The sequence below is a fragment of the Anomaloglossus baeobatrachus genome, chromosome 6 (assembly GCF_048569485.1).
Source record: "Anomaloglossus baeobatrachus isolate aAnoBae1 chromosome 6, aAnoBae1.hap1, whole genome shotgun sequence".
Taxonomy (NCBI): Eukaryota; Metazoa; Chordata; class Amphibia; order Anura; family Aromobatidae; genus Anomaloglossus; species Anomaloglossus baeobatrachus.
Genome location: NC_134358.1, coordinates 70,819,556 through 70,845,946, shown reverse-complemented (window position 1 = coordinate 70,845,946; position 26,391 = coordinate 70,819,556). Strand labels below are relative to the sequence as shown.

Sequence of the window (26,391 nt, the reverse complement as noted above, 5' to 3'; positions counted from 1 at the left end):
GTCCGATTGTTGCAGGGGCGGTACACAAGCACTCATTACAACTCTATGAGAGCAAGATCGAGGCCAGACCGAGGCTCTCATAGTCTTGTACTGACTTCCGACGTGTTCCATGAAACACTGGAACAGCAGCAGGTCACAAACTGCCAAAGGCTGACTGGAGCAACAGTGAAACTAGATGAAGATGGTGGCAGGTGAGTATAAGATGGGGAGCAGGAGACGTACATGCTGCTCTGAAATTAAAAAAAAAACCGCTGGAGTGGTACTTTAGAGCAAAATCGTGTTTAATAGTTGATATAACTACTATCTACCAAAAATATCACGATCACATTTGGATAGAATCATTGGCCATTTACTAAGATTTTATTTGTGATCATATCTTTACAACTTTCATTTATACTCATTTCTGGTATGCATTGTCAAACAATTACTTTACACTTTCTATTCACTTACTTTTTCTTGTGATGTTTTACTTCCAGTATATGTCTGATTTTCACTTCCACACTCGCTGCTTGCTCTTTAATTCTTTCTCAACCTTGGTGGCGCAGTCTTTTGCTTGCGTTTCATCCGGAACATTATTATCTGTAGGTTCTTACCCTGTGGTTCCAAGCCCCGAGTAGTTTGGTCTCTGCAACCGCTGATTATGACCATATCTCCCAACGGTCCCAAATTCAACGGGACTGTCCTGATTTGAGAGCTCACTCCTGCAGTCACAGTGTTCACTGCTCTTGTCCCAGCTCCTCCTCTCAATGCAGTGAATAAGTTAAATTCTCATCTGCTCTGATTTTCCAGATGGGACTAGAACTCATGAAACTGTGAGCTCTTTGTCCAGCTCTACCATTGAGCCACTGCCTGTACTAATTGGCATAGGAGGATTTGGTAATCTTGACCTGTATTGCAAGCAGAGAAACTAGTAACAGATTATTCAGCAACATAGCGCTATAGATATACTGTATCTCTATGTAGGTGAAGGAAAAAAAGTCAGATTCTTTTGTTCCTATAAAACTACCAAAAAAAAAATGTGAAAAAATTACAAAAATCTATATATAAAAATCCACCCAGCAGACACCCCCACTGCTTACCGAGTAGTCTTCTCACACTGTTTCAGGGGTCCAGGTCACCGCCTCTGCTGCTGGGTCCTGTAAATGACACAAAATACTCTTCCTACTAAAGATTCTCATTACATTTCCATACATAGCATTTGCAGACAAATCAATGCAATAAACTTTTAATAAATAACACTGGAACAGGACCTCTAAGGCCGAACTTTCCTTCTGGGCATATAGCCCCACCGAAACCACATCAAAAATGAAAAAATCAACCAAAAATACTGCTGTGTAAGTTCTCGGGGAGCAAGTCATTCTCCCCGGGCAACATCTTTAATGTTACAACTGGGGAACATCGTCCTGTCGCTGTCCGGCTCAGCAGCCTCTCCCTTCCTTGATGCTGGCAGTCCAGGGATGTATAGCAACAGAACCGGAACAGTAATTAACCACATAAACAAGGCAAACGTGCCCGCAATCCAACATCTCCAGTTTAGTCCTGGCTTCCTAGATTCATGTTCACCATGGTGTTTTCCCCTTGGAAGATTCCCAGGACTGCTATTGCCGTGGATGTTGCACAGCACAGCTTCTAGCTTCCCAGTTGCAGAAGAAAGTTCACGGGGCAGATTACATGGAATAACAAACTCTTTACTTCTGAGAAAATATGAAGTAATGATAAGCACAGTCATACAGCATTGCATCAGGAAGAGCAAGTGAAACCAAAAAGAAAAACAAGAGACTTTTTACAATTCAGTGAGTAAGTAAACTTCACACAACATCACCATCTATTGTTTGATCAGCATAAAGTCCTCCTTTACACATATAAAGAAGTCCTTCAACTGTTGTTTATACCAACCATCGCTAGCGATGTCGCAGCGTGTAACGCACCCTTAAGACTGGATACGGTCAACTTAGATTAAAAGCACCATTTCAGTGGTAAAATGAAAAAAAACCCGCTGGAGTGGTGCTTTAAATGTCCGAGGCTGTGATCCAACAATCTAACTGCCCATGATAATGGGAAAATCTATCGTCAGTTTTTTAAAGCTGAAAGAGTAAAATGTTGTCTTTAATTTGGTGATTCACCAATTCCTTTACTTACAATGAATCAGTCTATTATACACATAGATTTAGCTAATTGGGTCTATTCAGATGCAACTATTAAGCTGTGGCTCTTGCCGTGCAGCTGAAACCCATGCAGAATAAATAAAAATTTTCTCGCAAATTGTTACAGGGTTTACAGAGATGGCTGTCTCACCTGGTCCGGGGTCCTGATGCCTTTACTATCAGCCACATAATTCCCCAATATTGTAAATGACATATGGAAGGTGGAAGAACCTGTAATAGGGAAGGGGTGGCAGGCACGCTTTTTCATATTCTATCACTTGAAAGAAGAGCCAATACGACATGTCCAACAATGCACCAAGTTGTTCAGTAAAAAGTTTGTTTGGACTTTTGTCTCCCTAAGGCTGCTTTCACACATCCGGTTTGAGCCATGCGGCTCAATCCGGCTGTGAAACCTATGCAATGGATGCGGTGAAAACACCGCATCCTTTGCATAAGTTTTTTACATGCGGCCCGTCCGTTTTTTGCCGCATCGCGCCGCATACGGCGTCCATAGGCATGCATTGAAAAATGCGCTGCATCGGCCGGATGCGGCACGATGCGGTTTTTTTTTGCCGCACAAAAAAAGTGCCAGGCAACGTTCCATCCGGCCACCGCATCGGCTAAATCTGCCGCATGCGGCAAAAACCGGACGGAACGCAAGCCCATGCGGCACAATGCGGCACTAATTAAAGTCTATGCAGGAAAAACGCAACCGGCAGCAAAAAAAAACGGTTGAGTTTTTCCTGAAAAGTGCCGGATTGTGCCGCACAGGAAAAACCGGATGTGTGAAAGCAGCCTTATTCATCTCTTTACCATCTGTGTCACGATTCCTCTGCGCAGAGCATCATGCACACTAGGAGATGCTCTGCTGTGTTTTCCTGGGCTACTGAGCTGGCAGGTTGATTGACAGTGTAGGCTTTCATGCTGGTTCTGGGAGGTGCGGATTGCTCAGGTGTTCCATCTTTTGGGTAATTGCTCTGCTTCTTTAGTGAGCATGCTCTCCCAAAACCTTGCCAGTCGAACTTCTAGTTATGTTGCTGTGCTGTTGGCCTGTGTTCCTGCCTGTGCTCTGATCTTTGTTTCCTGACCCCGAACTGTTGTTTGACTCCTCTCTGCCCACATCCTGTTCCTGTCGTGACCTCCTGGCTTTTGACCTTGGATCATTACCTGACAATGTCTTAATTTTCTCCCTGAATCGATTACGTGCCTTCCCGTAATTCTGACTCTCAGATTCTGACCTGACTACGCCTCGGTGTACTCTTTGTGTCCATACGTGTCCTCCAATTACTAGACCCTGGCTTTCCTGACTATTCTACCATTTGTACTACCCGTAAGTAGTGACTAGCATCACAATCTGGTTCTGGCCTGCCACACTCAGCAGCAGTATGCAGTCTACAGAGGTATATCGCCAAGATATCAACCGCACATACACCCAGCCAGGACCCCCATTTTCCTGAAGCATGGTAGGGTGTGGAATATTAGTGTGATGCCCTGGACTAGTCAGGTCATCCCAGGTAGTCACACACAACACCGCACCCCCTCCCGATTAGGTAACACCAGTCAAACTAAAAACCTTGTCACCACCCTCCAGGTTTGATGTCCACACCAGGGGGCGGAGGCAGGCAGTTGGCTCTGCCCACCGAGGAGTTCACAGGCCTGGAGGCGGGAAAACATTGAGTCAAGTTCATGTTCTAGAGGAGTCAAGTTCGAGTACGAGTGGAGAGCAGTCAAGGTCTCGGACAGTCCTGTGTCCGGGCCCTGATAAGAGACTACCAGGTGGCTGGGTCGGAGCCCAGTCGCCATTGGCAAGGAGGCAGACGGTGGTGGCCGCCTACAGGAGACCGGGAAGATGACCGGTGGAACCGTAAGGGACTGGGACAGGGTAGTGGCCCGCCGGAACCGGACCGGGGAGCCAACTGGATACCGGAGCACCAGGCAGGGTACTCAGATCCAGTACAAAGCCCTGAACCGACAGGGCCGAGTCGAATCAACTGATTGCGGACTGGACTTAAGGACCTATCCCACCGAAGCCCCTATCCCACAACAGCCCAACCATACAGGGTAAAGCCACCGCCAAGGCATAGAGACCCAAAGGGCCAGCATCTGCAGGAGAAAGGCGGAAACCACCAACCTATTCTGGGAGAAGCTGCAGCCAGCTGCGGGCCCCGTTCATCACTCTGTTTGGTTTACCAGAGACTCCAGTGCCATCAGGCCATCAGGCATCGCACCGCACTGCACCGCAACACTTCACCCTGCACCCCGGCCCTCGCCTACCGGGCCCCGGGACCAACACCCCCTACCCACGGAGGGGTCAACACCTAGCTGCGCCACTACACCGCTCCCGGGAGCCCCCATACCTTCACCGCAGCAGTGGTGTCTACAATCACCACAACCACGTGGGTGGTGTCACGAACTTACATCCCAAACCAAACCACCGTGGCCCCAGCCGTGGACCTCTGTAGCAATATGTATATGCTGTATGTCCCCTAGGGGCCTCTAGGGGTCTCTCTTCTTGTATGTGTTCACAAGCAAGTGGGAACTCGCTGGTACTGGAGACAGAGTGCAGGCAGCAGGGAGAGATGCAATGGCTGACAATACCACCTAATAGCCTGAAGATCTCCACTGAGTGTGATTACTGAGAGACACAACAACAGAACATGGTGGCAGCTGGGCACAGAACCTTCATGTGACACCTGCAAATCCTCAGAGCGTGTGTGTGAGACTGGGACTGTACAGAACATCATAGCAACTGTGAGCACAGATTTCCTGTCATTATACAAGATGGAGACTGGTCTGAAGCCCCCTCAGAAACTGGATGTCTCATCATGTAATCTATCCCAGACATGGAGACACTGGAAAGAGGAATTTACTCTGTATGTGGATCTGACAGTGGCCCCCCGTGATGACAAACGTAAAGTAAAGCTCTTTTATTACTTAATTGGGGAAAAAGGCAGAGAACTAGCCCAGACCTTACTGCCAGACACAGACCACCTCGTCCTAGCAGAGATTGTGGAGACATTTGATAAGCACTATATATATAGTATAGAATCTGGCTCACAAATATGAGTTAGGTGCCACCGAGAAAAAGTCAGTAGTGCAGAAAGTCAGCTCGGGCACTCAAAGAAATGAAAAAACGAAAATATTGATGCTTATTGATGCCAATTTTTATTCATGCAAAGGTCTGTGCTATTATGACGTTTCGGCCATACAATTTTGGCCTTTATCAAATAAATGTACACAAGAAACGTAAGTACGTTTCTTGTGTACATTTATTTGATAAAGGCCAAAATTGTATGGCCGAAACGTCATAATAGCACAGACCTTTGCATGAATAAAAATTGGCATCAATAAGCATCAAGATTTGATAAGCACTGTGACCCCAAGAGAAATAAGACTGTGGAGAGATTCAAGTTTTTCACAAGACAGCAGGCAGATGGTTAAAATGTAGACAGATATGTGACAGAGCTGAGGACATTGGCTGCAACGTGTGGCTTTGGGGAAATCAGAGATAGCCTCATAAGAGACAGAATTGTATGTGGCATTATGGACACTTGCCTCAGAGAAAGGTTACTCAGAGACGAAGAGCTGACCTCAGAGAGATGCATGCAAATCTGCAGGGCTGCAGAGCTGACAAAGCGCAGCCTGAAGATGATGGCAGGCACCAGTGAGAATGATGATGATGATGATGAGGTACATGCAGTATCTATGAGAGGAAAGACAAGACCAAGCTCCCCTATAAGCACGATCCACTGCAAATATTGTGGTAAGAGACATGAGAGAGACAAGACCAAGTGTGCAGCATATGGCGAAACCTGCAGGTTATGTGGCAAGAAGAATCATTTCTCAGCTGTCTGCAGGCTGGGAACAAGCAAACAGCATAGACAGGTCCACACTGTGACACAAGATACTGACAGTGCAGAGAACATTACATGGCTACAGCTGCAACCTGCAACACAGAATATCAATGTAATCAGGCAGCCATAGTCAAGGATGCCAAGCAGCTCTATGCAACCTTCCTGTCGGATGAGAAGCCCATTAGATTTCAGCTGGATTGTGGAGCAAGCTGCAATGTAATTCCAAGTGCTCTGCTGAACAAACAGGTTTCCATTGAGCCAACGGACAAGGTACTGGTGATGTACAACAAAAGTGTTCTGAAACCTATGGGGACATGTAAGCTCAAAATACGGAACCCATGTAACAGGAAAAGTTACAGAGCTGAATTTACCGTGCTGCATGGTGGGAACCATGTACCAATACTGGGAGTAAAAGCAGTGCAGGCAATGGACTTAATAAAAGTACAGTCGCAGAACATTATGTCTGTTGAGGTTTCCCAGGATATACCAAATCCCAAACTAAATGCAGAGCGCAATTTGGACTTTCAAAAAATAAAAATGGAGTATGCTGATTTATTTGAAGGTGATGGGTGTTTTGAAGGTAAATACAGGCTAGAAATTGATAAAACCGTGCAGCCTACCAGATTACCTACAAGAAGGGTGCCTGTAGCTTTTATGCAACCACTGAAAGTAGAGCTACAAGATTTACAGAAAAGAGGCATGATAGAACCAGTCCAGAAGAGTACAGATTGGATCAGCAGTTTGGTCATAGTGCAGAAACCATCAGGCAAGTTAAGAATATGCATTGATCCGAAGCCACTCAACAAGGTTCTGAAAAGAAATCATTACCCGATGCCAACATTGGAGGATGTTCTCCCAGATCTATCAAAGGCTAAAATATTTTCTGTATGTGATGTCAAAAATGGATTCTGGCATGTGGAACTGCCTGAAGAATCAAGTTTATTGACAACATTTTCTTCACCATTTGGACGCTATAAATGGCTGAGACTGCCCATGGGACTAAAACCTGAAGATTACTCCAGGAAGGACTTCCTGGAGTAAAAACAATAGCAGATGATATCCTTATAGTGGGAGAAGGCGAAGATATGGAATCTGCAATCAAGGATCATGATCAGAAGATGATACAATTTTTGGACCGATGTAGAGCAAAACAAATAAAGCTGAACGTGGACAAATTCAAATTGAAAATGACAGAAGTTGCATATATTGGACATCTTCTGACCTCAAATGGTGTAAGTGGATCCAGAAAAGGTGAGAGCAATTCAAGATTTGCCAACCCCAACTGATGTGTGTGGAGTACAACGATTTCTGGGCATGGTAAATTATCTCTCCAAGTTTTGCAAGCATCTGTCAGATATGTGTGAGCCACTGAGACAGCTAACCCACAAAGATGTGCTCTGGGAATGGACAGAAAACCAGGAAACTGCTTTCCGGTCAGTAAAGAAGGCTATTGCAGATGCAGCAACCCTTAAGTATTTCGACCCAGATCGAGAAGTGGTGGTACAATGTGATGCTTCAGAAAAAGGCCTTGGAGCTACACTAATGCAGAACAAACAGCCAATCACGTTTGCAAGCAGAGCCCTAACAACAACAGAGCAGGGATATGCTCAGATTGAGAAGGAGTTACTGGCTGTGGTATTTGGGATGGAGAAGTGTCACCAGTACACCTATGGTCGACGAGTAACAGTGCAGTCTGATCACAAGCCATTGGAGAGCATTACAAAGAAACCACTACTAAATGCTCCAAAGAGACTACAGTGCATGCTGTTACGACTTCAGAAATACGATTTTGACATCTGTTACTGTCCAGGAAGAGACTTACTGATTGCAGATACTCTAAGCAGAGCATACCTACCTGTCACAAATGATGAGGAGAATGAAATTGAAACCATCAATATGTGTGACTATCTGGCGGTGTCAAAAGACAAGTTTAAGCAAATACAGACTTGTACAGAGAAGGATAAAATACTCCAGATCTTAAAGACTGTCATCTTGCAGGGCTGGCCAAAATACAAGCAGCATGCACCTAGGGAAGTTTCTCCATTCTTCCACATAAGAGATGAACTGTCAGTGCAGCAAGGAATCATCTTTAAAGGAGACAGAGCTGTTATACCAGAAGCACTCAGGAGAGACATACTGGAAACACTGCACTCTTCGCACTTAGGCAGGGAAGGATGTCTACGGCGAGCAAGAGAATCTATTTATTGGCCAGGAATGAATGACCACATTAAAAACTATATAGCACAATGTGAAATATGTGCATCCTGCAGTGATAAGCAACAAAAGGAGACATTGCAACCTCATGAAATTCCACAGAGGCCTTGGACAAAAATTGGAACAGATGTGTTCACATGGAATGACAAAGAATACCTGATTACAGTGGACTATTTATCTAACTTTTGGGAGATTTATTTGTTACAGGACACAAGGGCGAGAACAGTGATTAAAAAACTCAAGGCCCATTTTGCCAGGTATGGCATTCCAGATATCGTGTTCTCTGACAATGCTGCTCAGTTTACTTCAGAGGAGTTTAAAAATTTCTGCAAGAGATGGGAATTTGAACACCAGACGTCGTCTCCAAGATATCCACAGAGTAATGGCAAAGCAGAGTCCGCAGTAAAAACGGCCAAAAGACTCCTTAAAAAAGCAAAACAGGCAGGTACTGATGTACATCTGTCTATACTGGATCATAGAAACACACCCACCGAAGGCATAGACAGCAGTCCGGCACAGAGGCTCATGAGTAGACGTACAAAGACACTCATACCAACCGCTAGTCATCTGTTAAAGCCAAAGTTGGTGGGAAACATCAAAGCTCAACTAAAGAAAAATCAAGATAGGCAGCTTTCTATTACAATAAATCTGCAAAGGATCTGCCAGATCTCCAGAGGAATGACAACATACGGCTGCAGCCAAGCAGCAAATACGACAAACACTGGCAAAAGGCAAAGATTGTCCAGAAACTAGGACCTTGGTCCTACGAAATTGTAACAGAAGACGGAAGAAGCCTAAGGAGAAATAGGAGATATTTGAGGAAAACACAAGAACAAGATGATTTATGGCCTTTTGAACAATATCCTGATACCCAAGATAACGAGGCAGCAAGTCCAAGCCAAGTACCAACAGTGACTGCTGACCATCAGGGTGAGACTGTTAACCAGAGACAGGCAATATCAGAAGGCACATTACCAGAATCAGAACAACTACCAGAGGTGGACATTGACTCTTCTTATGTTACTAGGGCCAGCAGAATGATCAGAAAGCCTGCGCACCTCAAGGATTATATCTAACTGTATATATTGTATAATTCTCTTTTACTTGGTCAGATTAACTTGTGTTTATTAAGTTTGAATGTTATTCTTGTTTAAAGAGAAAGGATGTAGCAATATGTATATGCTGTATGTCCCCTAGGGGCCTCTAGGGGTCTCTCTTCTTGTATGTGTTCACAAGCAAGTGGGAACTCGCTGGTACTGGGGACAGAGTGCAGGCAGCAGGGAGAGATGCAATGGCTGACAATACCACCTAATAAATAGCCTGAACATCTCCACTGAGTGTGATTACTGAGAGACACAACAACAGAACAGACCTCCTCACCCAAATCCCCGCGTGTAGCGCCAACTCCCTTGCAGAGCGACGTGACCCCCGGGTCTGTGAGAGGCTCAAGCCACCATCCGCAGTACGAGCACGGATCCGAGTGACTCGGCGGTCGCAGCCGAGCCCGCGGGGCGGTACATGAGTACCTCGCCTACGACAACCGCCCCTGCCCATTTTACAAATGTAAAACCTCAGAAGAAAACTTGATATCAAAATCACTAAAATAAATTTTTACTGCTAAAATTAGCATCCGTCTTATAATCCTAGTGTGTCTTATATTAACTCACCAGGGGAAATCACAGTGGTGGAGCGGCTCAGGAAGGTCACTGGAGGCAGGGTAGGAGATGCTGCGGGCCTGGAAGAGGGGGTGTTGTGGCTCAAGAGGATAAGTGTGTATAGGGTCTTGGATACTGCAGGTTCGTGAGGTGTCACAGCTTTGGGCAGCATTGGTCTGCCAGCGGACTCGGAGGAAAAGGAGGTGTTGCAGCTCAAGAGGGTCAGTGTGTGATGGCGGAGAGGTCGGTGATCCTGCGGGCTCATGGTGTGTCGCGGCGGCGAGCACAATTGATCTGCTGGCAGACTGCAGGCTTCATTGAATCGCTGGTGGACTTCAAGACAATGACAGTGGAGGCGGCGTGTGCACAGACAGACCCGATGGACTTCACGAAAATGGCCACAGAGTCCTATCTGCACTTGTGTCGCCTCCGCAGCCATTTTCTTGAAGTCCATCTCGTCAACAGCGAGCAATTCAAAGCAGCACACAGACCAATGACGCCTGCCGCCGCAACACCCTACAAGCCTGCAGTTTTGCCGACCCTCCGCTACCGCACACTGACCTTCTTGAGCTGCGACACCCCCTCCGCCGAGCCCGCCGTCAGATCAATAGCGCCCGCCGCCGTGACACCCCACGAACCAGCAGTATCACCGACCCTTTGCCACCACTGCCGGTAAGCCATATGCAGTTTGTAAGTTGCACCCTCATTTATTACCCAGTTTTGGGGAGGAAAAAGTGTGTTTTACAAACTGGAAAAAATGGTATTTCTTTGTGACTGATTTCGACTTCGAGGACTTTTCCAGCACTGGTCGTAAGCAGACATAAAAATTGCCTTTATTAATTTAATACAGAATCTCATTGTAAATATTTCAGCTGCTGTATTTTGCATGGTACAGTACATCTGGATGTGCGGAAGAATTTACACCTCACCATCACATTCGTTAGCATCAGATTTAATCTTCAGTTCTTCATTTCACACTCGGCTGAGGATGAGGTGAACGATCGAGAATTAGATGCTTTGAGCAGAACAGAATAAATATGTTAATTTATGCCTCCATGAAAATGCATCTTACATGTCTCCTAATCAACAAGAGCAGCTCCTAGACTTGCCCTGTGTATGTCCGCTCCTACAAGTACACATACCATTAGCATAATTGTCCTCCCCATCACCAGCATGTGGTTATAACCCAATCTATTAGAAATAAACTATTAAAAGTAATGGAGACCGAAGTGGATCAAAGTTGAGTACTCTGGGTTAATAATATCCTTAATACTGCAAATCTTCATGGTTATCAAGATTATAACATTTCCTAACAAGGATGTTGAGCAAGGAAATATAACCGTGCTGGAAACAAAGTGGCCTGGTTATATATTTCTCCAATTGTTTATTTGTGCTATATATCAGAGCCAAACTAAGGCCCAGTAGTAAGAGGCATAAGCCAAAAAAGAGCCCCAGCCTTGCCTGTTTGGTGGCATCCACCAACACCAGAATTTAAACTAATAAATGAACTGGAGTGGACCCAAATATTCTTCGGTCTTCCAGAAACCAACCAAATATCAGGGCTTGAAAGAATATATATAAATATATCCCTCCTTCACTTCCTATAAGCTACATCTATGATTTATTGTGCAAGTGAAAGAGGGGATATTATGAGATTCATGCCAAAACTTACAAGAGGGTCCAAGAGATGTTCCAGACTCCCAGAAGTGTTGGCAAGTTTCCCAGATGCATGATGGAGCTCCCCCAACTCTTCCTTTGCCATCACACAGGTCTTGGATGGCCATGAGACTTGGCTTCTAGATGCACATTTACAGGGCACATACAAGACGAATATGGGATATAGATGGTTAATTGTGTTGAAAAAAAGAATGTGGTATGGGTAATTGTGGCGCCCCTGAGGCTTCCGTCGCCACAGAGACATTGCACCTCAGCCAGAGGTATGATGTCCCATCCTGGGTAAGGACAAGGGTACGTACCGGTTCACAAGCAAATTCACACTACACCTATTGTCAGGCATATATTGGGACCGGAGATAGTGGCAGCTACCCCCGTGCTATAGTCCGGGGGGCTGTAAGACCCATCTCTCCTCCCATAGGGTGGGGGCCTAGCAACAAGGAAAGTGGGAGAAGCCAACTAGAAAGGGAGAGTAGAAACAGGAATTTGAAGTCAGTGAGTGAAGTGAGAGGGAGAAGGAGAAGGAGGTAGTTACCTCAGCAGAGTGAAGAGAAAGTGACAGAGAGAGAAGTTTCCTGGTGGAGATCCTGGGGCCCAGCTAGGCCCAGGTGACACCACAGACAAAGAAGAGAGGATCCCAGGGCCACGGAAGGGCATATTTGCTCGTGGCCTGCTCCACAGGAAGATCAGGTGGAGGGGTCTGGCTGCATTCGGGGATGGTCCCTAGACAGAGGGAAGAAAGACATTTCCTCATAAAGTAACACCGAAGGCCCAGGGTGGTTGCAAGCGCCAAGGGCCACCTCCTGCCATAGATCCCCTGGGAAGAGGTCAAGAGTCCTGTAAGGCAAGTCCTCTTGACCAGATTCTGGGCAGAGGCCAAGACTAGTTTATCTACCAAAGTTGAGGCTAAGAAGTCAGTCAAGGAAAGAGACTTAAAAGTGGTGCACCGGTATTAACCCTAAGAATTACCTGGGATCGGTGGAGGCACCGGATAGTGAATTCCAGCACTCCAACGGCAACCAGTCTGCTGCAGCCCTGGCAACCTTGAAACTGCAACTCCTGGTGTCGCCTCCCTTTTGTTCAACACTGCACCACCATTGCATAGACTTTCATAAGCACCAACGGTTGCCCCGGGGTACCGCTCCACCTGTGGGGAGCAGAACCATCCCAGGTGCTATTACATCAGCCCTGGAGGCCCTATCCAGCAGCGGCGGCTCCATAGCCGCAATCCACAGGTGGCATCACGAATATATTTCCACAAACTTTATTATAATCGCCATCCCCAGCAGTCGCCATATTCGTTGACCCCGCCAGGGTAATGGAGCTGGGCCCTACCACCACTGACTACCCCCGGACTAGTCCGGCCCGGCACCGGGTGTCCCAGAGCCCTGGGGTGGGTGAGTCATAATAATCATGTTGTCATGGGATGTTTAGCTTTGCACACACATGCTAGCACTTTGGCCTCAGACTCTGTTCACACTGCAGAGTCTGACAAGCAACCTGAGGTTTCTGGAATGTTCAGCCAGAGCCGGGCGTCGGCTGGTTCAGGTTCATTGATCTTCAGCTCTGCAGGAGTTAACCCCTGCAGACTGGTGAGCCTGACCTAAGTGCTCAGATTGCTGATTGCAGTGTGCACCTGTCTCATCCCTATATTAAGCAGGCCTTTCAAACTTTTTGTGCCGATGATAGCTTTTACAAGCATGGTCTTGTTGTTACTCCTGTTTATGGTGATTTGTGCTGCAATTCTGAGTGGTGTGAGTGTTTCCCTGTTGTGCGTTACTTCCTCCCCTTTTTCGTTATTCCCCAGTTCACATATGGTCTCTCCTGTGCGTTCTCCCTTGTCCATGTCATTTGGTGGGGTTCTGTATTTGTGTTTTCCTGTCCGACCTGAGGGTGTGGTAGAGGAGGAGTAAGATCAGGGTTTGTACAGGAGTCAGGGTCACGTTGGGGGCTCAGACCAGGCTACCATCAAACCTACCTTCGAGATAAGAGACAGTGAAGGATGGAGTCTTAGGGCCAGCCTAGGGGCCCCTTTATTGTCTCCATATATCCAGTGACACATGTTATCCCCTCAAAAAACTATCTGCCTTAGTTATCCACATTATGCAGAATGGGAAAATGGTACCTTTCACTAAATTCAGTATGGGAAATTTGCTTGACTGCATTTCCAGTCAGAGAGAGGCACTGCTTAAGATCGCCTTTACATGTACATGTGGAATCCATTTTTTTCATGGATACCACACACACTTATTATAACCTATAGTGATCTACGATGCCATTATTATGGACCCTGCAGACATCTGTGGCTCATCGTCAACCTAATCTTTTTCCTTGCCAACAGAATATGTATTGAGGGCAAAAGAACACGAAGGCAGCATTGAACACCGTGCCAGATACTGTCTATATAGTAAAATGCATTAAAATTAGCAATCCATTTGCAGGACCTGGTCCAGTAATTTGCCATCAGTAATCTGTGGAAAATGGAGCCCTGAGAACTGCCTCCTACCTCCTAGTATCCATACTTCTTCATTTGATTGGCTGGCATGACTACATCACATGTGCATCACACCGCAGAGATCACGTCAGGCCGGATCGGCTAATTAAAATAAGAGCCCTGTATGTCATCAAGTCAGAGAAGGTTCTTGGGGCTTCCCTCCAGTGGCCACAGATAACTGTGGCCGCTGAACCAGCTCCTGTTAATCGATTTGCACCAACTAGTATTAAAATACATTAAAGTCACAAAAACATAGTCTCAAGGAGAATTCTATCACCCTAATGCGGGCGTCACAAGAGACGATCTATCGTGCGATATGTCGTCGGGGTCACGGTTTTCGTGACGCACATCCGGCATAGTTTACAACGTCGTCCCGTGTGACACCTATGAGCGACGCAGAAAGTTCGCAAATCGTGTATCGTTGACACGTCACTCATTTTTAAAAAATCGTTTACTTTTCTTTGCGCCAGTTGTTCATCGTACCCGGGGCAGCACACATCGCTCCGTGTGACACCACGGGAATGATGAACACAGCTTACCTGCGTCCCGCGGCTCCCGCCGGCTATGCGGAAGGAAGGAGGTGGGCAGGATGTTTACGTCCCGCTCATCTCTGCCCCTCCGCTTCTATTGGCCGGCCGAACTTTCCACCCCCTGCAGGAAGTGGATGTTTGCCGCCCACAGCGAGGTCGCTCAGCAGGTAAGTACGTGTGACGGCGGTTTAACGACTTTGTGGGCCACGGGCAACTAATTGCCCGTGACGCACAAACGACGGGGGCGGGTACGATCGCTCGTGCTATCGCACGATAGATCGTATCGTGTGACGCCCACATAAGACTAACATGTAAAGCAACTGGAAAAAACGTATGCAGTGCCCTCTCCACTGAAAATTGATGAATGTGATGTGTGGCTCAGATTTAAGGGGTTGTCCAATTCACAAAAAGTTTTTTGTTTTTTTTTAACAAACTCAGGTAGTTTTATAAAGTAATAAAGAAGGTATAGTCACCACCTCTATCCCATAATTCCAGAGCACACGATGGTCTGGTGGTATTTCCCGGGAGAGGAAGTGATGATATCTTGAGACCTATGAGTGATTGGCTGCTGTAGTCAGCTGACAGGAAATGGATGTCAAGTTATGCACAAATGAGAAGTCCTGTTCCAGTCACTTGACCACTACAGCCAATCACATGCCTCAGCATTCAGGTGACAGATGAACACGATCACTTCGTCTTCTGAGTATATAGTCAGGCCTGTTTGTGCTGGAGTGATGGTGAATGATCAAAGCAGGTGATTCGAATTTTATTTATTTTTAATCTTTGTTCAATTATTTTTAAAAAATACTGTTAGTCGGACAACCACTTTAAGTCAAATGAAATATCTGAGTTCCCCATAAAGTGGTAATTGGGCTACCGCTGCTTAAGGGAAACTCTAAACTCTCCAATTTTTATTTAATATCATTCACCTCTTTACAAATTGCATTTTTCTTCTGCAAAGTAGTTAAAGTGAACCTGTCAGGTGCAATATACACCTAGAACCACGAGCAGTTCTGGGTGCATATTGCTAATCCCTGTCCCTGTATCTAGTAGCATTGATAAAGGGATCTTTAGAAAAAGTATTTCTAAACATCCTTTATCATATGCTAATAAGGCTAGCGACTAGTCGCAGGGGCGTTAGTTCCCTTGGCTAGTCGACCTCCTTAGCATGTCAGCACGCCCGTGCGGGCGTGCTAACATGCTAATGAATGCATAGCGTCAGAGGATGGTCGTGCTCACCTCTCTGTTGAAACCACACCTGATGCTGGATTTTTGCTCAGTGCACATAATCAGAAGTCCCAGACTTCAAGTCATGTTTGTATACTATGAAGCTGGGTGTACATGCCATGGCTTCAAACTAGTGCAGTGCACATGACCGGAAGTTCGGGGACATTCTGATCATGCGCACTGAGTCGAAATCCAGCGGCGGTACCAGAGGTGAAAGCGACCATGCCTCTGATGCTGCGCATTCATTAGCATGTTAGCACGCCAATGGGGGCGTACTAACATGCTAAGGGGGCCGACTAGCCAAGGTAAGTAACGCCTTTGCAAATAGTCCCTGGTCTCATTAAGATATCATAAAAGGATCTTTAGAAATGCTTTTTCTAAAGATGTCTTTATCTATGCTACTAGATACAGGGACAGTTAGGCAGGGATTAGCGATATGCACCCAGAACTGCTCGTGGTTCTGGGTGCATTTTGCACCTGACAAGTTTACTTTAAATGCCTGAGCCAAACTCTAATTTTTGCCATGTCTTTGACAGATTGTGCTACTCGCCGAAGCAAAAGTGGCGCTCATATTCTTTTCTACCTTATTTTCAACAGGGCAAAAGAGACAGCAAGAGGATGCCCAAAAAAGAAGTCACCATCAACTTATCAAAAACCATAAGACCAATAGACAGCGATGGACGAATTGCTGAGAACTGCGTTAATTAGTCTGGAAGAGGAAGATGTTCACTGGGGGCATATTGGAAACAATTTGCACACTTTAATGAAGGAGCTGAATGGTGCGAAGAAAAGTGTAATATTCTAAGACTGATTATTTTCTTAAAAAAATGTTTTATGGAAGCAGATAAATGAGCCAAAGGTAACGGGAAGTAAAAAATTTGGGCACAGAAGTTTGGTGCTGAGTGCCTTCAGTAAAGCGTCTGAGCATTAGGTTGAACGCCACGTTGATGGAAGTGTAGAAAATCATGTGGACAATTTGATTTCTGAATCATATTAAGAGCATTTGACGCAATTTAATACCTAGTATGAACCTCCATCTACAGGGTCTGGGCGTGAGTTTATTCTTCAGAACATCTGAAAACATTTCGAGTCTTTTCAATCCGATAGTAAAATGTCTCTCCTATATATTGTAACCTAAACGGAGGCCTGTGTTTCGTGATTATATTACTACTACTCCTATTAGTGGATGTGTGCTTACCAATGGCTTGGACACTGCATGCAATAACTAACAACATTTGATATTTAGATGCTAAGCCAATTTTTCTACATACAGGTTCATGGTAACATCATATATCTCCGTCAGTGACTCTAGATCTTCAGGGGCGATGACATGAAACTTTTTGCTTTTTGTGTGATGGCTCTTTTTAAGATGTTCAACCTAGAGGCAGATATTCTATTTGTAAAGATGCACAGGGGCTCTGTAGAGAATAAGGTCCATTGTGGCCCTAAAATATAATTTACTACTGTATATTAGATTGTATGTAAGAGATCAAGCAAAATAATTTCATAAATTGTAAAGTGCTGGAAGACAAGAGGGAGCGCAAATCAGGTCTTATCCGAGGAGTATAGGAGATAAACGACACTAGGAGGTCTCACCTTTGAGGGTTGTGCGAGTCCCAACCAACAGCACAAAGTATGGATCACATGGCTGCTGCAGCTACACATGTCAGTAGAGGAAACCAATGTCGAGACTGGGTGTTGATGCCGCACTGCTGTAGTGAAAAGTGAAAGATGATTCCAGATGATGAAACTGATATATGTCTACGCGTTTTGGAGAGCCAACATCTCCTTCTTCTTTGTCCTGAAGAAGGAGGGGTTTGCGCTCTGAAACGCGTAGAAACCTATCACGTTCATTAATATATCTGGAATCATCTTTCTCTATGGCGGCATCAAGACCTAGGCTATCCGTCGGTTTCCTCAAAATAATTTCCTTGGACATTCATAGACATGAAGGGAATGTTAAAAGCTACACATTTTGAGAACTACTGACCCATATAGTGTACAGAAGTTCTCCGATGCCTGTGTCCGCCCTTGGTTTGTCTATCATGAAAATGCATTTTAATCAAGGAGAGGTTCATAAAGTAAATTTGGAAGCTTCTATATAGCCTCCAAAAAAGGTCAGGTTATTGCACAGTTCTACAAATTAGAACATTTGGTTGGCACAGCATTAGCATGATCCATGTTTTGTGGCATATAGTCCCTACAGTTTCAAATAGAGCCTTTCTCGTCCCAAGACAGCTCTACACATAATATGGGCCCTTTTGTTTTGCCGTATAGTACCCCTGAAAATCACCATGTTCTCTAGAAGTTGTAGGTCTAGGGGGAAATACATTCATAATACATGTAATGAAACATGGCTAAAGTTGTTTTTTCTCAGATATTATGATGTATCTTGTGAAATATTTTGGAATAAGATCAAAGGTGACCACAAAGTTACAATATGGTCCTATAATGGCCTATGGTGGGGGCATAGATGGGGAGAGTCTGGCAATACATGTGCCCCAGATACCAGCCCTAATCGGACTCGGACTTTACCTGAACCTCAATGAAAGTTACTAATTGGGCAGTTAGGGTCTCCGCCCACATGCAGCCAGCCATAAATAGAACAATCCCAGGGGCAGGTTGGTGGGGTTTTTCAAATTTTTTTTGATTGGTGCACACATCCGATAACATGTTGTCATCTCCAGTGCGAGCGGATCAAACACTACAAGTGGCTCGCACTGGTCTGAACACCGAGTGTATATGAGAACAGCGATGCTCGCACGAATGGTTTGCATTTGTAAAGTGTTGTATGTTCGCCAATGTGTTTTTTTTAAATTTGGAGGATTAAATCAGGGCACACTTAACCTGCATCTTCTATACATGAGGTGATGTAACAGTTTCCAGCAAGTACACTGCTTTATAACACTGATCCAGAAAGTAGTAGATGGAAGGCTTTAATAATCTTCACACAGGGCTTACATAACATACATAACAGTATGTTAACAGATTATCTTCTCTCCTTACACAGAGTCTTTCTCCTTACACAGTGGATGTACACAGAGCAGAACACTATACCTTATCATGCAGTGAGGTGATGGGGAGAGGGGTGAATTCTGTACTTGGTCACTTCTCTCCTCTATACTTCTGCTCAACAGAATTTGCTCTTGAACTGTCCTGGCTATTCTCCACTCCTGACAGTCTCTTTGTGGACTGGCTGGCCTTTGTAGTTTGACTCTTCTCAGGATACACACACTACAATATCTGAGTACTGCTCCTTCTTTGCAGAGAGACACAAACACTTTTTCCTTTTGCAGAGAGGCAAATACACACTCACTGCTTCCCAGCATCCCCTGGGTCACTGCTGGATATGTGAAGCCCCACAGGTGTTGTGTCGGTGCATTACCTTCAGGGACTCCACTCAGCTGGATCTGGTCACAGGTAGGAGATCTTCTTCTTGTCGTGACGCCACTCTCAGAATTGCGGTCAGTGGGGACCGCCACTGCAGGTTGAGGGACGCCTGGGGCTGATGGTGAGTGCAGTTAGTTGGAATAGCCTCCTGAGAGTGAGGCAAGCCCCAGGGCCCTGTGTAGGTGTGTAGAACCACAAGGCGCAGAATAACTCCACACACGCAGGATGTCTTTCAGGGGTTTTACTCACTTCAGGTGGCAGGGTGAGTAACCCGGGCGTAGCTGGGATGAACCAGGCGGGAACCAGGTATCCTTCAGGCTGACTTCTGATGGTGACTACCAACTCGCCTTCCTTAGCCCTTGGTAGTTTGGGGTAACCCCGACTTTTAGTCCCTATGGGGGTCACCCAGGGAAGTTGCTGAAGCCTCTCTCCCCTTCGTTTGCCGTTTGCTTGTTGCCTGGGCCAGATCACTCCAGCTGCTTGCCTCCTGTGAACTGTGGGCCCTAACTGTGGCTACGTGGCTGCGGCTTTTAGGTGTTGTGGTGTGGGCTTTGAGGGCCCCACACCGGCAGGTTTAGCAGGGAAAGGTGGATCTATCCCCGCTCCGGGATCTGCCGCCCGTTTGGGCCTGGTTCTCCCTAGCAGTCTCCTTACTTCCCACTCTGTGCTCTCTCTCTAGCTGGAGATGGGTTTCGGGTAGCCCTCCTAGGTGACCGTTCTCCCCCGTCGGTAGCCACTGCGCGGACGCTGTCAGACTACAGCAGCCCAGGGGAAGGGGTCAGCTCTCCTCGGAGCTCCCTGGACTCTGCTCTGAACCGGCTCACATCTGGGACCTTCACTGCTGCTCCTGTCAGAGCCTCACTTTCCTGCTCCTCACTCCTCCACACTCTGCTGCAGACTCCTTTACTCCTCCTTCTCTTTTCCCTTTTGTGCCTGCCTACGCCACCTAGCAACCAGACTCTCTTACCACACCCCTTGAGAGGAGATGGAGGCTTTTGGCCCCCTCCACTATTCCAGTGGAGGTGAAGGCTTTTCCCCCTCCTGGGATCCCCAGGGGTCCTCTCATAGGTACATGTGTGAGACCTGATCACTATGCGCCTGTGTAGTCACACCTCGGTCAGCCTTCTGGATTACCTGTATTGTACTGTCCCCAGCATGGGTGCAGTACTCAGTGGTGCCTGACCAGGTCAGGGGCGCCACATTCCCCCTTAGTTATCACCAGCACGTCCTCGGGCTGCAAGACAACATTTTAAAATGCATAAAACATTAAAACATGTAAAACATTTTTAAAAGCACCAGGTACCATACATCACCACCCTCCACCCACAAGTCCGTTAACCCACCCAAAACCCTTTCACGTTGGCCGCGCCTTCAGCCACTTCTGGCAGGATGTAGAGGCGGCTTCTATGGGCTGGTGGTTTTCAGGGTATACCTGGCCTGGTGGATCCGCGCCTTCAGCCTCTTCTGGCAGGATGCAGAGGCGGCCTCCACAGTTGGTGCTGACCAGGTACCCTCTTTGTGGTGGAGAGCCAGGCCCCATAAACAGGCATGCTCTCTGGTTGCAGGTGAGCCAAGGCCCTATATACGGACGTGCTCCCTGGTTGCAGACGAGCCAAGCCCCTAAACAGGCTGACTCTGGTGGTGGTGGTGCCCTCTGGTGTAACTATTTACACTGCGAGAGTTTGTGGCTATAGCCAGTTCATAGCCTTAAGGTTCATTTCTCACATCAGTTTATGTGGGCACATTCTTAAACTTGTAAAACGTTGCAAAAACTTTTCAAACTGGTAACTTCTATGCTTCTTTCTGTACTTTATGTGGATTCCTCCTCACCAGGGCTTGGGCCTGTAGGGCTGCGGCACCTGTTGCTTCCTTGACCTTTTTCTTCATCTGTGGTAGTCTCATCAGTAGGTTCTTGGTCTTTTCTTTCTTTATCGCTGTCTTTCCTTTCTTCTTCTTTAGGACATGGTGCTACATCTAGCGCATACCAGCCTCTTTCTCCTTGATGCATTGTAAATTGTACGGAGTCTCCCATTTTCAGGTTTCTTCCAGGATGTCCTCTGGGCAAATGAGCTCTAACGTCTCTTCTGTTGACAAAAATGCCTTCTTTTATACCAGGTGCTACGATGAATCCGTATCCTGACTTCAGGCTAAAGTCTTCCACAATTCCTCTACAAAGGGGTCCTCTGACCTGTGCTTTGGCTCTTCTCAGGAACCGTTTTTCTTCTAGGTCTCTGGCCGTGACTTCTCTTTGCTCTGGGGATGGCGGAGCAGGTGACAACTGGTTTCTGCTACGGCGCCGTGTCTTGCGGGCTGGATTCTGCGAGGTACAGCTTACAAGCTCCCAGGTGAGGCTTTTAGGCAAATCTTCTTCAGCAGACGGTGTCAGGTCTTCTTCATCCCAGCGGGAGTATGGCAACATCTCCGGCTCTGGGTATGGATCCACTGCTGGTGGCTCCTGAGTCAGCTCCTCAGCTTCCTGGCCTCCCCTCCCCCTTAGTTCTTCTGAGCACTCCTTTGGTGGCAGTGCTGGGGATGGACTTTCTTCAGCAGGCCCAGGCAGGGACCTCTTTGGCATGATTGCTGCAGGAGTCGTCTTGGGGGTATGCGGAGGGAGTATGTACTGGTCCACCAGCCATTGTGGAAACTTGGCCTCCATGTCAGCCTTCAGCTGCCAGTATGCAGGGTCCTCCCCCAGCGTGGGCTTCCTAGCAGGGACCTCTTTGGACTGGGGAGCGGTGTCTGCTCTGGCCTTGCAGGCCGGGGTAAATGGTGATGCCATCTTATCTTGGCGGGCCGCGCCTGACATGGCGGCGGCCTGGTCTTGGCGGGCCGCGCCCTGCATGGCGGCGGCCTGGATCGGCGTCGCTGTCGCGATGGGATCGGTGCAGGCTGGGCTGGGCGTCGCTGCAGCGATCGGAGCTTGGCGGGCCGCACCTGGCGGGGCTGCGGCCTGGTTCAGCACCTCACTTGCGGCGCGGACGAGCGTTGCTGCTGCGGTGGGGTCTCGGCGGGCCGGGCCTAGCAAGGCGGCAGCCTGGGTCAGCGTCACACCCGCGGCATGGATGAGGGTCGCGGTGGCAGCCGGTTCTTTGCGGGCCGGACTGGGCGTTGCTGCAGGGACCGGGTCTTGGTGGGCCGAGCAGGTCATCGCTGCGGCGGCCTGAGCTTGGCGGGCTGCACCTGGCGTGGCTGCGGCCTGCTTCAGCGTCACCGCGCCGGACGCCTCTTCAGGGACCGCGGACGTGGCAGCAGGGGTCGGGGCACTCGCGCGGGCAGGGGCATCACTGGACTCACCCATCGGTGGCATCATCGGGGTCTGAGTCGTCGCCGTCCGGTCTGGCGCTCGGCGCGCGGCTCTCCCTTCATAGGCCTGAACCGCGGCAGCCATCTCCAGAAGTTCCATGCGTTCTTCTCTGATCTGCTCCACAACCCGGGTCTCCAGTCGGTCGCAGAACTGGGCCAGCTCTCGATACCACCAGGCAGCGGAGCCCGGTTCTGGGTTTCTGCGGTCAGACGCCATTTCTTCTGCGCCCTCTTGTGTACGATTTCCCAGCAGTGGACTCGTCGTTGCCTCTAGTAGCAAGCTGTTCAGTTTCCGCTCTGCCTCTTTCAGCAGCTCCTCTCCCAGCAGCAGGCTTCTGGCTCCCTTTCTGTCCCGACGTCTCTGGACGCTTCCGCTCTCTTCACAAGCGAGGTCAGAACTCTGCAGGGGATCTCTGGGTAGCCACACCTCTTCGTGGGCGGTAACTTCTCCCAGCGCGGGCTGCTGTTGTTTTTCAGCGCGCTTTTCATGGTGGCAATATGGCGGCGCTTCCAATTTTTCAAGCGGACCGCCCAGGCACATGGTCACCTGTCTGGACAGGTCTAGTCCTTATCCTGTTCGTGACGCCAGATGTGAAGCCCCACAGGTGTTGTGTCGGTGCATTACCTTCAGGGACTCCACTCAGCTGGATCTGGTCACAGGTAGGAGATCTTCTTCTTGTCGTGACGCCACTCTCAGAATTGCGGTCAGTGGGGACCGCCACTGCAGGTTGAGGGACGCCTGGGGCTGATGGTGAGTGCAGTTAGTTGGAATAGCCTCCTGAGAGTGAGGCAAGCCCCAGGGCCCTGTGTAGGTGTGTAGAACCACAAGGCGCAGAATAACTCCACACACGCAGGATGTCTTTCAGGGGTTTTACTCACTTCAGGTGGCAGGGTGAGTAACCCGGGCGTAGCTGGGATGAACCAGGCGGGAACCAGGTATCCTTCAGGCTGACTTCTGATGGTGACTACCAACTCGCCTTCCTTAGCCCTTGGTAGTTTGGGGTAACCCCGACTTTTAGTCCCTATGGGGGTCACCCAGGGAAGTTGCTGAAGCCTCTCTCCCCTTCGTTTGCCGTTTGCTTGTTGCCTGGGCCAGATCACTCCAGCTGCTTGCCTCCTGTGAACTGTGGGCCCTAACTGTGGCTACGTGGCTGCGGCTTTTAGGTGTTGTGGTGTGGGCTTTGAGGGCCCCACACCGGCAGGTTTAGCAGGGAAAGGTGGATCTATCCCCGCTCCGGGATCTGCCGCCCGTTTGGGCCTGGTTCTCCCTAGCAGTCTCCTTACTTCCCACTCTGTGCTCTCTCTCTAGCTGGAGATGGGTTTCGGGTAGCCCTCCTAGGTGACCGTTCTCCCCCGTCGGTAGCCACTGCGCGGACGCTGTCAGACTACAGCAGCCCAGGGGAAGGGGTCAGCTCTCTTCGGAGCTCCCTGGACTCTGCTCTGAACCGGCTCACATCTGGGACCTTCACTGCTGCTCCTGTCAGAGCCTCACTTTCCTGCTCCTCACTCCTCCACACTCTGCTGCAGACTCCTTTACTCCTCCTTCTCTTTTCCCTTTTGTGCCTGCCTACGCCACCTAGCAACCAGACTCTCTTACCACACCCCTTGAGAGGAGATGGAGGCTTTTGGCCCCCTCCACTATTCCAGTGGAGGTGAAGGCTTTTCCCCCTCCTGGGATCCCCAGGGGTCCTCTCATAGGTACATGTGTGAGACCTGATCACTATGCGCCTGTGTAGTTGTGAAGCCCCACCGGTGTAGTGTCGGTGCATTACCTTCAGGGACTCCACTCAGCTGGATCTGGTCACAGGTAGGAGATCTTCTTCTTGTCGTGACGCCACTCTCAGTATTGCGGCCAGTAGGGACCGCCACTGCAGGTTGAGGGACGCCTGGGGCTGATGGTGAGTGCAGTTAGTTGGAATAGCCTCCTGAGAGTGAGGCAAGCCCCAGGGCCCTGTGTAGGTGCGTAGTACCACAAGGCGCAGAATAACTCCACACAGGCAGAATGTCTTTCAGGGTTTTTACTCACTTCAGGTGGCAGGGTGAGTAACCCGGGCGTAGCTGGGATGAACCAGGCGGGAACCAGGTGTCCTTCAGGCTGACTTGTGAGGGTGACTACTAACTCGCCTTCCTTAGCCCTTGGTGGTTTGGGGTGACCCCGACTTTGAGTCCCTATGGGGGTCACCCAGGGAAGTTGCTGAAGCCTCACTCCCCTTCGTTTGCCGTGTGCTTGTTGCCTGGCCAGATCACTCCAGCTTCTTGCCTCCTGTGAGCTATGGGCCCTAACTGTGGCTACGTGGCTGCGGCTTTTTGTGGTGTTGTGGCGTGGGCTTTGAGAGCCCCACACCGGCAGGTTTAGCAAAAGAAAGCTGGATCTATCTCCGCTTCGGGATCTGCCGCCCGTTTGGGCCTGGTACTCTCTAGCAGTCTCCTTACTTCCCACTCCGTTGCTCTCTCTCTAGCTGAAGATGGATTTCGGGTAGCACTCCTAGTTGACCGTTCTCCCCCGTCGGTAGCCACTGCGCGGACGCTGTCAGACTACAGCAGCCCAGGGGAAGGGGTCAGCTCTCCTCAGAGCTCCCTGGACTCTGCTCTGAACCGGCTCACATCTGGGACCTTCACTGCTGCTGCTCCTGTCAGAGCCTCACTTTCCTGCTCCTCACTCCTCCACACTCTGCTGCAGACTCTCGACTGTTTACTCCTCCTTCTCTTTTCCCTTTTGTGCCTGCCTACGCCACCTAGCAACCAGATTCTCTTACCACACCCCTTGAGAGGAGATGGAGGCTTTTGGCCCCCTCCACTATTCCAGTGAAGGTTAAGGCTTTTCCCCCTCCTGGGATCCCCAGGGGTCCTCTCATGGGTACATGTGTGAGACCTGATCACTATGCGCCTGTGTTCCACACCCCGGTCAGCCTTCTGGATTAACTGTATTGTACTGTCCCCAGCATGGGTGCAGTACTCAGTGGTGCCTGACCAGGTCAGGGGCGCCACATTCCCCCTTAGTTATCACCAGCACGTCCTCGGGCTGCAAGACAACATTTTAAAATGCATAAAACATTAAAACATGTAAAACATTTTTAAAAGCACCAGGTACCATACATCACCACCCTCCACCCACAAGTCCGTTAACCCACCCAAAACCCTTTCACGTTGGCCGCGGCTTCAACCACTTCTGGCAGGATGTAGAGGCGGCTTACATGGGCTGGTGGTTTCAGGGTATACCTGGCCTGGTGGATCCGCGCCTTCAGCCTCTTCTGGCAGGATGCAGAGGCGGCCTCCACAGTTGGTGCTGACCAGGTACCCTCTTTGTGGTGGAGAGCCAGGCCCCATAAACAGGCATGCTCTCTGGTCGCAGGTGAGCCAAGGCCCTATATACGGACGGGCTCCTCCTGGTTGCAGACGAGCCAAGCCCCTAAACAGGCTGACTCTGGTGGTGGTGGTGCCCTTTTGGTGTAACTATTTACACTGCGAGAGTTTGTGGCTATAGCCAGTTCATAGCCTTAAGGTTTATTTCTCACAATAGTTTTTGTGGGCACATTCTTGAACTTTAAAACGTTGCAAAACAAACTTTCCAAACTGGTCAAAACTTGCTGTACTTTACTTAAACTTATGCAGATTCCTCCTCACCAGGGCTTGGGCCTGTAGGGCTGCGGCACCTGTTGGTTTCTTGACCTTTTTCTTCATCTGTAGTTGTCTCATCATTAGGTCTTTGGTCTTTTCTTTCTTTATTACTGTCTTTCCTTTCTTCTTTGGGACATGGCACTACATCTAGCGCGTACCAGCCTCTTTCGCCTTGATGCAGGGTAAACTGTACGGAGTCTCCCATTTTTAAGTTTCTGCCAGGGTGTCCTCTGGGCAGATGAGCTCTGACGTCTCTTCTGTTGACGAAGATACCTTCTTTGATACCAG

General features: G+C 48.4%; 1 protein-coding gene across 1 annotated transcript in view; it reads left to right on the top strand.

The window, feature by feature from the left end:
* The window catches only part of BAALC (BAALC binder of MAP3K1 and KLF4), a 143,303-nt gene extending 123,558 nt beyond the window's left edge, over positions 1–19,745 (top strand). Inside the window, exon 3 of the mRNA XM_075353027.1 lies at positions 16,390–19,745. Within this exon, the coding sequence (XP_075209142.1) occupies positions 16,390–16,500 (111 nt within the window). The 3' untranslated portion in view covers positions 16,501–19,745. The remainder of the gene's footprint in view (positions 1–16,389) is intronic.
* The last annotated feature ends 6,646 nt before the right edge of the window (positions 19,746–26,391 follow it).